At 42.6% G+C, this 12,569-nt stretch overlaps 1 protein-coding gene across 1 annotated transcript; it reads left to right on the top strand.

Annotated features, from left to right (window-relative positions):
- Window positions 1-5,200: 5,200 nt before the first annotated feature.
- LOC106880528 (DNA-directed RNA polymerases I and III subunit RPAC1) lies at window positions 5,201-12,569 on the top strand. Its single transcript, XM_014930503.3, has 2 exons — window positions 5,201-6,716; window positions 12,148-12,569. The coding sequence occupies exons 1-2, from the start codon at window positions 6,080-6,082 to the stop codon at window positions 12,525-12,527; spliced, it is 1,017 nt and encodes a 338-aa protein (XP_014785989.2). The 5' UTR covers window positions 5,201-6,079; the 3' UTR covers window positions 12,528-12,569.

The raw sequence follows: 12,569 nt of genomic DNA on the forward strand, positions 1-12,569 counted from the left end.
GTCGTCCCTTGCTCTTGTGTCGGCGCACGCCCGGTTTACCGGAATGGTGCGCGGAACTATCGGCTCTTGCTCTTGTGTCGGCGCACGCTCGGTTTGCCGGAATGGTGCGCGGAACTGTCGTTCCTTGCTTTTGTGTCGGCGCACGCCCGGTTTGCCGGAATGGTGCGCGGAACTGTAGTCACTTGCTCTTGTGTCGGCGCACACCCGGTTTGCCGGAATGGTGCGCGAAACTGTTGTCCCTTGCTCTTCTGTCGGCGCACGCCCGGTTTGCCGCAACGGTGCGCGGAACTGTCGTCCCTTGCTCTTGTGTCGGCGCATGCTCGGTTTGCCGGAACGGTGCGCGGAACTGTCGTCCCTTGCACTTGTGTCGGCGCACGCCCGGTTTGCCGGAATGGTGAGCGGAACTGTCGTCTCTTGCTCTTGTGTCGGCGAACGCCCGGTTTGCCGGAATGGTGCGCGGAACTATCGGCTCTTGCTCTTGTGTCGGCGCACGCTCGGTTTGCCGGAATGGTGCGCGGAACTGTCGTTCCTTGCTTTTGTGTCGGCGCACGCCCGGTTTGCCGGAATGGTGCGCGGAACTGTAGTCACTTGCTCTTGTGTCGGCGCACACCCGGTTTGCCGGAATGGTGCGCGAAACTGTTGTCCCTTGCTCTTCTGTCGGCGCACGCCCGGTTTGCCGCAACGGTGCGCGGAACTGTCGTCCCTTGCTCTTGTGTCGGCGCATGCTCGGTTTGCCGGAACGGTGCGCGGAACTGTCGTCCCTTGCACTTGTGTCGGCGCACGCCCGGTTTGCCTGAACGGCGCGCGAAACTGTTGTCCCTTGCTCTTGTGTCGCCGCACGCCCGGTTTGCCGGAACGGTGCGCGAAACTGTCGTCCCTTGCTCTTGTTTCGCCGCACGCCCGGTTTGCCGGAATGGTGCGCGGAACTGTCGTCCCTTGCTCTTGCGTCGGCGCACGCCCGGTTTGCCGGAATGGTGCGCGGAACTATCGTCTCTTGCTCTTGTTTCGGCGCACGCCCGGTTTGCCGGTATGGTGCGCGGAACTCTCGTCTCTTGCTCTTGTGTCGGCGCACGCCCGTTTGCCGGAATGGTGCGCGGAACTGTCGTCCCTTGCTGTTGTGTCGGCGCTCGCCCGGTTTGCCGGAATGGTGCGCGGAACTTTCGTCCCTTGCTATTGAGTCGGCGCACGCCCGGTTTGCCGGAATGGTGCGCGGAATTGTAGTCCCTTGCTCTTGTGTCGGCGCACGCCCGGTTTGCCGGAATGGTGCGCGAAACTGTCGTCCCTTGTTCTTGTTTCGGCGCACGCCCACTTTGCCGGAATGGTGCGCTGAACTGTCGTCCCTTGCTCTTGTGTCGGCGCACGCCGGGTTTGCCGGAATGTTGCGCTGAACTGTCGTCCTTTGCTCATGTGTCGGCGCACGCCCGGTTTGCCGTAATGGTGAGCGGAACTGTCGTCCCTTGGTCTGGTGTCGGCGCACGCCCGGTTTGCCGGAATGGTGCGCGGAACAGTCATCCCTTGCTCTTGTGTCGGCGCACGCCCGGTTTGCCGGAACGGTGAGCCAAACTGTCGTCCCTTGCTCTTGTGTCGGCGCACGCCCGGTTTCCCGGAACAGTGCGCGGAACTGTCGTCCCTTGCTCTTGTGTCGGCGCACGCCCGGTTTGCCGGAACGGTGCGCGGAACTGTCGTCCCTTGCTCTTGTGTCGGCAGATGCCCGGTTTGCGGGAATGGTGCGCGGAACTGTCGTCCCTTGCTCTTGTGTCGGCGTACGCCCGGTTTGCCGGAACCGTGCGCGGAACTGTCGTCCCTTGCTCTTGTGTCGGCGCACGCCCGGTTTGCAGGAACGGTGCGCGGAACCGTCGTCCCTTGCTCTTGTGTCGTCGCACGCCCGGTTTGCCGGAACGATGCGCGGAACTGTTGTCCCTTGCTCTTGTTTCGGCGCACGCCCGGTTTGCCGGAACGGTGCGCGGAACTGTCGTTTCTTGCTCTTGTGTCGTCGCACGCCCGGTTTGCCGGAACGGTGCGCGGAACTGTCGTCCCTTGCTCTTGTGTCGGCGCACGCCTGGTTTGTATTGGTGGAGTTTTGCTATCTCAGTCACGTATAAGTCAAGGAGCGTGGCTTAGTGATTAGTGTATTTCGCTCACGATTGTACAGCCGTGAGTTCGATTCCTATATTTCCATATTCATTTTTTGTTCATAAATCGAAAAACTACCTTCACTTGTCCAACACCTCGGCAAAGAAAGAAAACTAGGTGTTATTTTGGCGTGTGATCTACAACTTAAAGGGCGATTACTTTAAGTTAGTTTTTAGTTTATTTTTCAATTTCTAATGTTCTTGCGTTTCTTGCAGATGTTCACCCAATTCATCGATAAAATTATTCAAATTCTGTATTTCATCTTTATTATTAAATTACTATTCAAATTTCTTATAAATTCTTTTGTATATACTTAACATTGTAAACATTTTTTTAAAGTTCTTACAATTTTAATAATAATGAAACTATGATTCATTTATGTCGAAGTAAATAATGATAACAAACCAAGAACAAACAATATAATAATTAAAATAAACGCGAAAACCACACGAATTTGGTAGCCGCGTGTTTTGCGACGTAAAATTGGCAACATTTCACCGCTTTCCCTTTTTCTTCGAGCTTTCCTCATTTCTCCACCATAACCATGACATGGTGCAAGATTTACTCCATCATCGAAAAGGCCATTTCTTCGTAAAATTGCAACTGCCTTCGTCTCGTCGCTGATCAAATTGTAAAAATCTTTTGCCAACATCTTTAAGGTTTTTAGAAGTTACAAAGTGAACTAAAAAGTAACCTAAAGTAATCTCCCTTTAAATTGTAAATCACATGCCAAAATAGCACCAAATAAAGAATATGATAAGGCAACGAGGTGGCAGAATCGTTAGCACGCCGAACCAAATGCTTGGCGGCATTTCATCCGTCTTTACGATTTGAATTCAAATTCCGCCGAGGGCGACTTTGCCTTTCATCTTTTCAGAGGTCGATAGAATAAGTACCAGCTGAGTAGTGCAGTCGATGTAACTGACTTAAACACCTCCCCCGAAATTTCTGGCTTTGTGCCAAAATTTGAAACCAGTATGAAAGAAATTGATTTCAAATATGTTTGAAAATCTGAAACTTAAAGAAGAAGAGAAACAATAAGAGATAAAGATTATTTGCCAACATAACATGGCAGTCATGGTTTAGGACGAATGTTGCAGTAATTTAACCCTAGAAGACATCGTCTCCAGCTGGCTATACGACACGATCAGTGTCCTTAGGAAGAATGTTGCTGAATTTAGCCATGTTATGCTGGCAAATAATTTTTACTCCAAAGAACTGTTGCTGAATATCTCTCGTTGAGAAATTTACAAATAGTAATTTTCCTATAAAAAAGTTATCAGAGAAAAAGGTGGTTCCAGGTTCAGTCCCACTGCTGGGCACTTTGCACAAGTGTCTCCTACTATATCTGTGGGCCGACCAAAGCCCTGAGAGTGGATTTGGCAGACGGAAACTGAAAGAAGCCCGTATGTGCGTGTGTGTTTCCGTCTGTGTTTGTCCCCCACAATCGTTTGACAACCGGCGTTGATGTGTTTACATTCTCATAACATAGCGGTTAGGCAAACGGGTTCGATAGAATAAGTTTAGTTTCAAGAAAATAAAAGTATTAGTGCCGATTCATTTGACTAAAAATTCTTAAAACCTGTTCCCCAGTATGGCCGCTGTCTAAAAAAAACTGTTAAAGGGAAATAAATGCTACATTCTGCTTTGAAGAGTTACTTCCCTTTAACCTTTTTTTTAACGAAGTTTTAGTGCATGGCTGTATGTTTTGTTAGATAATATACCCGATGGGTCAAACGAAAGGGTTTGACCCGAGCAAAAGAAAAAAGAAAAAAAATAGTGTAATAGATGTAAAACAACTTACTCTAAACGAATATGAAAAAAGTGCGCGCATTGTGAATGCTCCGAGTCGTCTCACCACAGCCAAAAACAAATTATTTGGTTGCAGACATCCTTTGAGTCTTTTTATCACTGGGTCACACATAGTCCCTCGACGGTAACATTGATTTCAAGGCCTTCCCAGTTGAGTGACTGGTTATTGAAAAACATTTAGAGATTGTAAATTTATTCTGTCGGTATAGTGGTCATTTGCAAACTCCAGAGGTGACACTTTCATTTCCCCTTAGCCCTCACGTTACACAGTTGTTAGTGTTTGAGTTGGGTCACGCCCTTCCAATTGCTATAGATCCTTAATGCATCTTACAGCTGTGCCTGTCACCTGTATGGTGAGGAATCCTACATTGGGGAGTAGTAACGACTAGGATAGGGTAGCTGACTGCTTATCGTGATCATTCGTCTTTTGCTTTCCTGTAGCTTTGCTCTCTTTTATAAACCCAGTGAACATACATATATTTCCTATTTCAAAGAAATTCAAACAATACATGTAAGACCCAACTTAAAAAAGATTCTCAACAATTCAACTTCTCTGGTTGACATTAAGACACCCACCCCCAATAGGAGCTTTAACTCCAACATTTTAGAGCTCCATGACACCCATTTTTCAGGAGCCAAATCCTTTTAACAGGTTCGATAAGACTGGAATTTTGGATTCTGCGCATAAAGATCAGTAGTATGAGATACATGTGTCATGATTAGAATTTTTTTTTAGGATGTGTAAAGAGGGAAAGAACCCTCATCTGCAATTATTTGGTTGCAGACCTCCTTTGAGTCTTTATATTATCACTGGGTCATACATAGTCCCTCGATGGTAACATTGACTTCAAGGCCTTCCCAGATGAGTGACTCCTCGGAACTCTCCAGGAAGTAATTCATCCCCTTCGGAACTTTCCAGGAAGGAATTCATCCCCCTCCCTCGGAACTTTCGAGGAAGTAATTCATCCCCCTTCGGAACTTTCCGGGAAATAATTCCTCCCCTTTCTCTTCATCCTCGGAACTTTCCCGGTCGTGATCCCTCCCCTTCCTCCCTTCTTCGGAACTTTCCAGGAAGTAATTCATCCATCCTTGGAACTTTTCAGGAAGTAATTTATCCAGCCTCGGAACTTTCCAGGAAGTAATTCCTACCCTTCCTCCCACTCCTCGGAACTGTCAGAAATGACAGGGACAAACTAAATATGCACCGCCGGAACGTGATGTTGACAAACCACAGCAGTAATTGTTTTCACCTGACGTCATTGATTGGTTGAACTTATCGAAATACAACTTCAACACGAAATAACTTCGAAAATAGGCAATTTTCTCAAAAACGCCAAGAGTAAATGATGTTTTATGTGACACATTCTACCAGTATACGAATTTTGAAAGTGTTTAGTTCCAAAAGATTATTTTTTAAATGTGCCGGCCAAAAGGTAAAGATCCGCAAACTTCTTACCACTCAGTCACTCCTGCGTACATGATAAAATTTACCAAAAAAATTCTTTAAGGCATTTCAAATTGTTCTTCCCCACCCACCCCGATTTTATTGACTCTAATTTCCGTAGCGTAAACAATTTTCACCTTTTTTTTTTTTTTTCAGATTATATGTTTGAAGCATTACTTTTACATAATCTACCCTCTGGAAAACATATTTCTGCAAATATGTTTTTCAAAAAGTTAAGAAGAAACGGAGTGGGAGAACCACTTTGTAAATAATCTTAATGTTTATGTGAAGCAGCTAATAACTTTTATTTAACTTTCAAGTCATAACAGGTGCCACCCTTTGGAATTAGCTACTACATCATCGTATCTCGTTTATTCTCCTCTATAAATATGACTTCATCAAACTCGTAAATTTCTTTCTTTTACTTAATGTAAAGAAGAATTTTCATTCATTTGTCGTTGTCTAAACTGATTACTACACGTGGTCCGAATTAATTATACTAACGTTATGTAAATAAAATAGTTTTTCCTTTCATTTTCTTATATTACCATCAATTAAATTTAAGAATATTCAAATAAAATATACTTCATTAATAATAACGTTTTAATTTAATATCAATTCTAATCTGAAGTAAAATTATTGTTATTACCTAAAGTACGAAAGTAAGTTTTGTGTTACTTTCACATAAACATGGCGGGCGTGATAGAAGATATCCGCACGCGGCTCACATTAAAGGAGTATGCAGTTGATAATACGCACAGTACTAATTTCCCTGGATCACATGTAGGTTATGATGACGCTCTGAATTTGAAAAACTTCAAAAAAAACTTTAAAGTCGACATAATTCGTCTTTGCGATGAATTTTTAGAGTTCGATATGGTTGGTATTGATGCTGCTATCGTGAACGCATTCCGGCGTATCTTGATCTCCGAGGTCCCTACGATGGCTATTGAGAAAGTCTTCGTTAACAATAATACTTCTATTATACAGGACGAGGTACTAGCTCACAGACTTGGTCTGATCCCAATATATGCAGACCCCCGACTCTTCGAGTACGTAAGTGAAGGAGATATGAACGGAACTCCCAGCGATACCATAGTTTTCGAATTGAAGATAAGATGTAGTAAAAATCCCAACGCTGACACGACAGACCCCGATGATTTATATATAAACCATAAAGTTTACAGTCGACATTTGAAGTGGATCCCTATAGGCAATCAAGCTGATCTGTTTAAAGAAGGAGACATCCGTCCTGTTGATGACGATATTCTCATTGCTAAACTTCGACCCGGCCAGAAACTCGACTTACGAATGCATTGCATCAAAGGTAAGTGGTATTCTTTCCCAATAATTCTTAAAGTTTCCACTGGAAAGCGGTCTAGCACCAACCTTCCTTGCTAATAGAGGTAACAATGTCCTGAATTTATTCCACAACTTTTACCGCAACCAACCCAGTCGTCCTGAGATCACGAAAATAATAAAGGCACTGCTGGTTTGAGTTGATTCTTTGGCTACTGACTGGCCGGAGCTATCTATCTGTCTGTCTGTCTGCCTATCTCTCTCTATATCTCAACACAAACAAATACATGCCAAATGCAAACAATACCTTCAGCTGCTTCGAACCAACGAAGCCAATACACCCTAACAATAAGTCCTTTTACTTTCAAATAATGCCCTATACCTAGCCCCTATCCTCACCAACATCTTCAGTCTCACTTTCAGCATGACTATATCTCGTTCTTTGGAAAACCATGTGTCCCATTCCAAGAAGAAAGCTACTATTCTATCACATTCGATTCCAGTATTTGAAAAGACGTTGGTGACAAGCATAGACCACAACTTTACCCAGCACCATGAATTTCTCTCCTTCTTTAATGATCTCCTCTTTGCTGTTTTTTATAAATCCAGGGTCCAGATGGACTATATGTAATCTGAACCTCCCCCCCCCTTTTTTTTTTACGGAATCCCACGTTTTAGGCTATGGGGATTCCGATTCTGAAAAAAAATTTTCAAAATTTCGAAACCCCCCCCCCCCGGTTTTTATATAGATCCACAGGGTAAACCTAACCCTAACACTAGTTTTGTGAGATTTGGCTGTTATTTCTAGCATGTAAATAGCCTGCTTGGTGGTGGTGGTTGGGGGAATTGAAATTTTTCAAACAATTTTTTTTCAGAATCGGAATGTCCATAGCCTAAAACGTGGGATTCCGTAAAAAAAATTAATAAATAAGGGGGGGAAAGGTTCAGATTACATATAGTCCGTCTCCGCCAAATCCAGATCACCTTTAGTTAAATAATTATTGTCATCATTATCTAACGTCCCACTTTCATGCCGACAGTGGTTAGATGGTTTGACAGAATCCAATGAGCTGAAGGACTGTCAATCTCCAACATCTGCTTTGGTGTGGTTTTTGTGGTTGGATGCCCTTCCTAATGCCAACCACTTTGCAGAATGTATTAGGGGGCCATTGCACTCGTGAGGTTGCCAAAGAAAAACCCCTTAACTGAATGGGACTGTAGTAGAGAGGGAGGTAGCTTTACACCAGGTGTCAAGAAAGGACAGGCACAGGTGTCAAGAAAGGACAGGCACAGGTGTCAAGAAGGGACAGGCACAGGTGTTTTGCTAGAGAGGAGCTACATGTCTATCCACATTGCATAAGAGTAGATGAGGGAAGGCACAAGAAAATGAGAATAAGAGAGAGAGAGAGGACAGACTGGATTGAGAAGCCTGGGTGGATAAATTCATAATGGTGTGAGGAGAGTGTCAGTTATGGCATAAGGGTGGAGGTATTGTTGGTGGATGGAAAACAGAAACTAGATGGTGATGATGATGATGAAAGAATTGGAATGGCTCGAGGAGGAGGAGTTGATAAGTGGCCGTGCAGTGAGGGAGGAGAGTGGCAGTGAAACAAAGCTGTAGATGAATCAGAAAAGAGGGAGGTGATATGGGGAGAGGGGAGAGGCAAAATAGAAAGTGATGGACATCAGGGATATGTAGGGGTGGTTTTAGTGAGTGGATAGGGCAGGGACATCATCATCATTTAGCATCTGCTTTCCATGCTGGCATGGGTTGGACGGTTTGACTGAAAAGGTGTAGGTAGAAAACTCCATAAGATGTACCTGGTGTAAGATATGGACACATATGAGATGCAGCAATACCAGAGGAAGGTTAACAGAGAAAACAGTGCTTGTGTGTGGAAGGTGCAGAGGTACAATTAACACTAAGAATGCACAGAAAATAGATTCCATCATGTGTCAGATGTAGTTGATAGCTTCTGTTACCTAGGTGAGTGAGAGGCCCTTTGTTACCAGCAGAGGTAGAAACACTCTGAACTTTGCCCAGCCTATTCATATTCTAGCACCTATGCTCTTGGAGCATCCACCCCAACCACTAACCTAGTCACCTAGGTAACAGAAGCTATCAACTACATCTGACACATGATGGAATCTATTTTCTGTGCATTCTTAGTGTTAATTGTACCTCTGCACCTTCCACACACAAGCACTATTTTCTCTGTTAACCTTCCTCTGGTATTGCTGCATCGCATATGTGTCCATATCTTACATCAGGTACTTCTTATGGAGTTTTCTACCTACACCTTTTCTGCAGATGGAGCAGGACCATCTATCTGAAGGAATTTGTGACTTGTCTGCTTTCTTACTTACTAAGACTTTGGTTTTTGCTAGGTTAACTCAAAGGCCCTTCGATTCCAGACAAAGATGGAAAGACTGGTGACGGCAAATATATCAGGGTGCTCTCACTCTCAAGATTTTTGATGAAAATAATGTTATTGCCTTCAACATCAGTTAAACTTGTAGCCATGTCTGGCTTAAGAATTTGTCAAAACTACTCACCTAGGGTCTCTGTCTGCTGCCTGAATTAGTGACTCTATCAGGTTGCACTACCATAAGTTTTGTGTGCTCTGAGATTTAGTTTTGTCCTCCACAACCTCCTTCCTATTCATCAACACTGTCATTCCTCCCAAACCTTCACCACCTAAGCATCATCCACTCGGATGGATTTGGAATGAGGTGCCTAACTCATTGTACAGAGACCTTGAGAACATCCTCCAATGGAACCATGTCAATCTTGCCTCCTTCAGCAGCTCAAAGACACAATTATTACAGATATTAGGAAAATGTTATCAGGTAAGAAGACTATCTTTGTTCCTGTATTAGACTCTGGTCTCTCAGCTGAGAGATTCTTGTCTTGCAAACTGTGGGTGCTGGTGCCAGATAAAAAAAAGGGCATCCAGCCATAGGAGCCATGCCAAAGTAGACAAATGGAGCCTAGTGCATCCCTCTGGCTTGCCAGCTCCTGTCAAACCTTCCAACCTATGCCAGCGTGAAATATGGACGTTAAATGTTGTTGATGCTGGTGATGATGATTCATTGCAACACAAGAATTAAGGATGGCATATTCTTGGAAATGTTTATAGACGGATTCACTGGTTCTCACTAGCATGGGTACTTTTTTTACGTGGTACCAGCAATGACTATTAATGGCTGAAGATAGTCATGGTGGCTACCTACCTGCATGCTAAAATCTTATCTACCAATTGTGTCCTTCCTTGCAGTACCTTCTTATATAGCTTAAACACTTCTCAAATGCCTTTCCTGCTTCTCACCAAAATACAATGCGTCAGTCCTCGTCATAAGCATTCCTCAGATCAAAAAATACACAGTAAAGTGATTTGTTCTTAATTATGAACTCTTGCATTTGTCATATCAGGAATTTGGTTTCTCTTGATGTCTTTCTATAAACTCTTACAATCTTCACACCTTCGCTGCATTACTTTTTAATTCTGTGGTTCTCAACCAACATCCATATAGACCTTCCAAGTCCACATAAGATTTTGTTGTCTAAATTTATCTGAAATAAATTGGTTATGTTTCTTCTAAATACAAAATATTTTAATTTTCTTATACAATTCCTAATAATATTATAAAAATACAATAAGATTTTTTTATAAACATTATTATTCCTAAAAACAACAACATCAGTGGTCACGAGCGTAAAAGCCGTATCGGCAAAATTAACAATTATTTATAAGATATATAAAGATATATGTATGTACAATTATAAATAAGCGCAAACGAAAAAATTTCTATGCCAATATGTTGAGAAATAGACTTTGAATCGTCAGTCACCACATACAATATATATCACTATAAATAGTCCTTGATTCAACACAATGTGTATTTATAGGGATATGTATTGTATGTGGTGATTGACGATTTAAATATACTATTTCACAGCATATTAGCATAGAAATTTTTTCTTTTGCCCTTATTTATAATTGTTTATAATATTCACCTTAAAAGGTATTTTAATATGCTGGCCACTTGATGAAATTTTTTTTTTGAAAAAATTTTATCCTATATTAGAAATAAAAATATATTTATATATATTAGGGTACCACATAAGCATCTGCTTCACTAAAAACTGAAATCAAAATATTCCTAAGCCACAGAAGAGTTACCAAATTAATACAGGCGTGATAGGAAAAAGATTTTATTTCATTTCATCAAATGGCTGTGAGGATCCAGTAGAGTAAAATAAGAACCAAAGGGGTCCATAGGTGAAAAATGGTTGGGAACCACTGGTTTAAGTCAGTCACTCAGATGTCTCAACATATTTTGAGAGTAATTTGAGTTGTCGCCCTTGCCTTTGATTTAGTCAATGTTTGTTAACCCTCTTCAATACAGCTATAATCTTTTTTTTTTTTTTTCTGCTCAAGGCACAAGGCCCGAAATTTTGGGGGTGGGGGTTAGTCGATTAGATCGACCCCAGTACGCAACTGGCACTTAATTTATCGACCCTGAAAGGATGAAAGGTAAAGTCGACTTCGGCAGAATTTGAACTGAGAACATAAAGACAGACAAAATACCGCTAAGCATTTCGCCCAGCGTGCTATCATTTCTGCCAGCTCGCTGCCTTAATACAGCTATAATCTTGATTAATTAAAACTATCATGCTAGCCACATTGAATGTATTAGCCCTCTATCATTAAAATCAGGACACACCTGGAAATAAATGGAAAATGAATTTAAGTCCTTAAGTTTTTACCTGACTAAAATAGGTGTTCTTAGATCTAATTATTTTAGTTTCTGCACACAAAGTCTCTTGCTTGACAAGCACGACTCCAAAATTGTTAAAAAGGCAGTATTTTTAAATCCATTGGCAATGTTTGTCTTCGTTTCTGATCAGCCGATGCCAGTACCGCCTGACTGGCTCCCATGCCAGTGACATGTAAAAAGCATCCACTACACTCTCAGAGCGGTTGGCGTTAGGAAGGGCATCCAGCTATAGAAACACTGCCAGATCAGATTGGAGCCTGGTGCGACCTCCTGGCTTGCCAGTCCCTAGTCAAACCATCCAACCCATGCCAGCATGGAAAGCAGACGTAAAATGATGCGTGTGTGTATACACACACACATTTTCATTTTCTTTCTACTAAATCCATTCACAAGACTTTTGTCAGTCCAGGCATATGGTAGAAGACATTTGATCAAGGTGCTGCACAGTGGGAGTGAACCACAAGCTGCATGGTTGGGAAGCAAACTTAACTTCACAACCAAACCAACAACTGACATAAAATACAGATTGACAAAATCTGTCAATTTGGGACCAAAAAAATGTCCTGCTGGAATTTTCTGAGATTTCCAATTGCTAATTGTCTTTTGTCAAAGCCCCTACCTTGGATTCCATATCTGCATCTTTGATATTTCATCTTCTCTTTTTTTTTTTTTTAAAGGTATCGGGAAAGACCACATAAAATTTTCACCAGTGGCCACTGCATCTTACCGTTTGCTGCCTGAAATAACCCTGTTGAAACCTGTGTATGGAGAACAGGCTCATCGCTTGCAGACTTGTTTCTCGCCGGGTGTTATAGAAATTGATATAGTAGAGGGTGGAGAAAGGGCCAGAGTTGCTCATGCTAGGAAAGACACATGCAGCCGTGAAGTGCTGCGCCATGATGATCTCAAGAATTCTGTCCGCCTCAGCAAAGTACGAGACCATTTTATTTTCTCTGTAGAATCAACCGGTGCTCTACCTGCCAATATCCTTTTCACAGAAGCAATAAATATTCTCATGAAAAAGTGCCAAACATTCCTTGGTAAAATGAAGACTTAATTCTTGACAAATAAAAAATAAAGTTAAATAAAAGAAAAATAA

This window comes from Octopus bimaculoides, chromosome 6 (genome assembly GCF_046866305.1).
Source record: "Octopus bimaculoides isolate indiv1 chromosome 6, ASM4686630v1, whole genome shotgun sequence".
Lineage (NCBI taxonomy): Eukaryota > Metazoa > Mollusca > Cephalopoda > Octopoda > Octopodidae > Octopus > Octopus bimaculoides.

Coding starts and splice junctions, on each gene's coding strand:
- LOC106880528 (XM_014930503.3), top strand. CDS start 6,080: ATGGCGGGCGTGATAGAAGATATCCGCACGCGGCTCACATTAAAGGAG. Junction 6,717..12,147: donor ACGAATGCATTGCATCAAAG/GTAAGTGGTATT, acceptor TTTTTTTTAAAG/GTATCGGGAAAGACCACATA.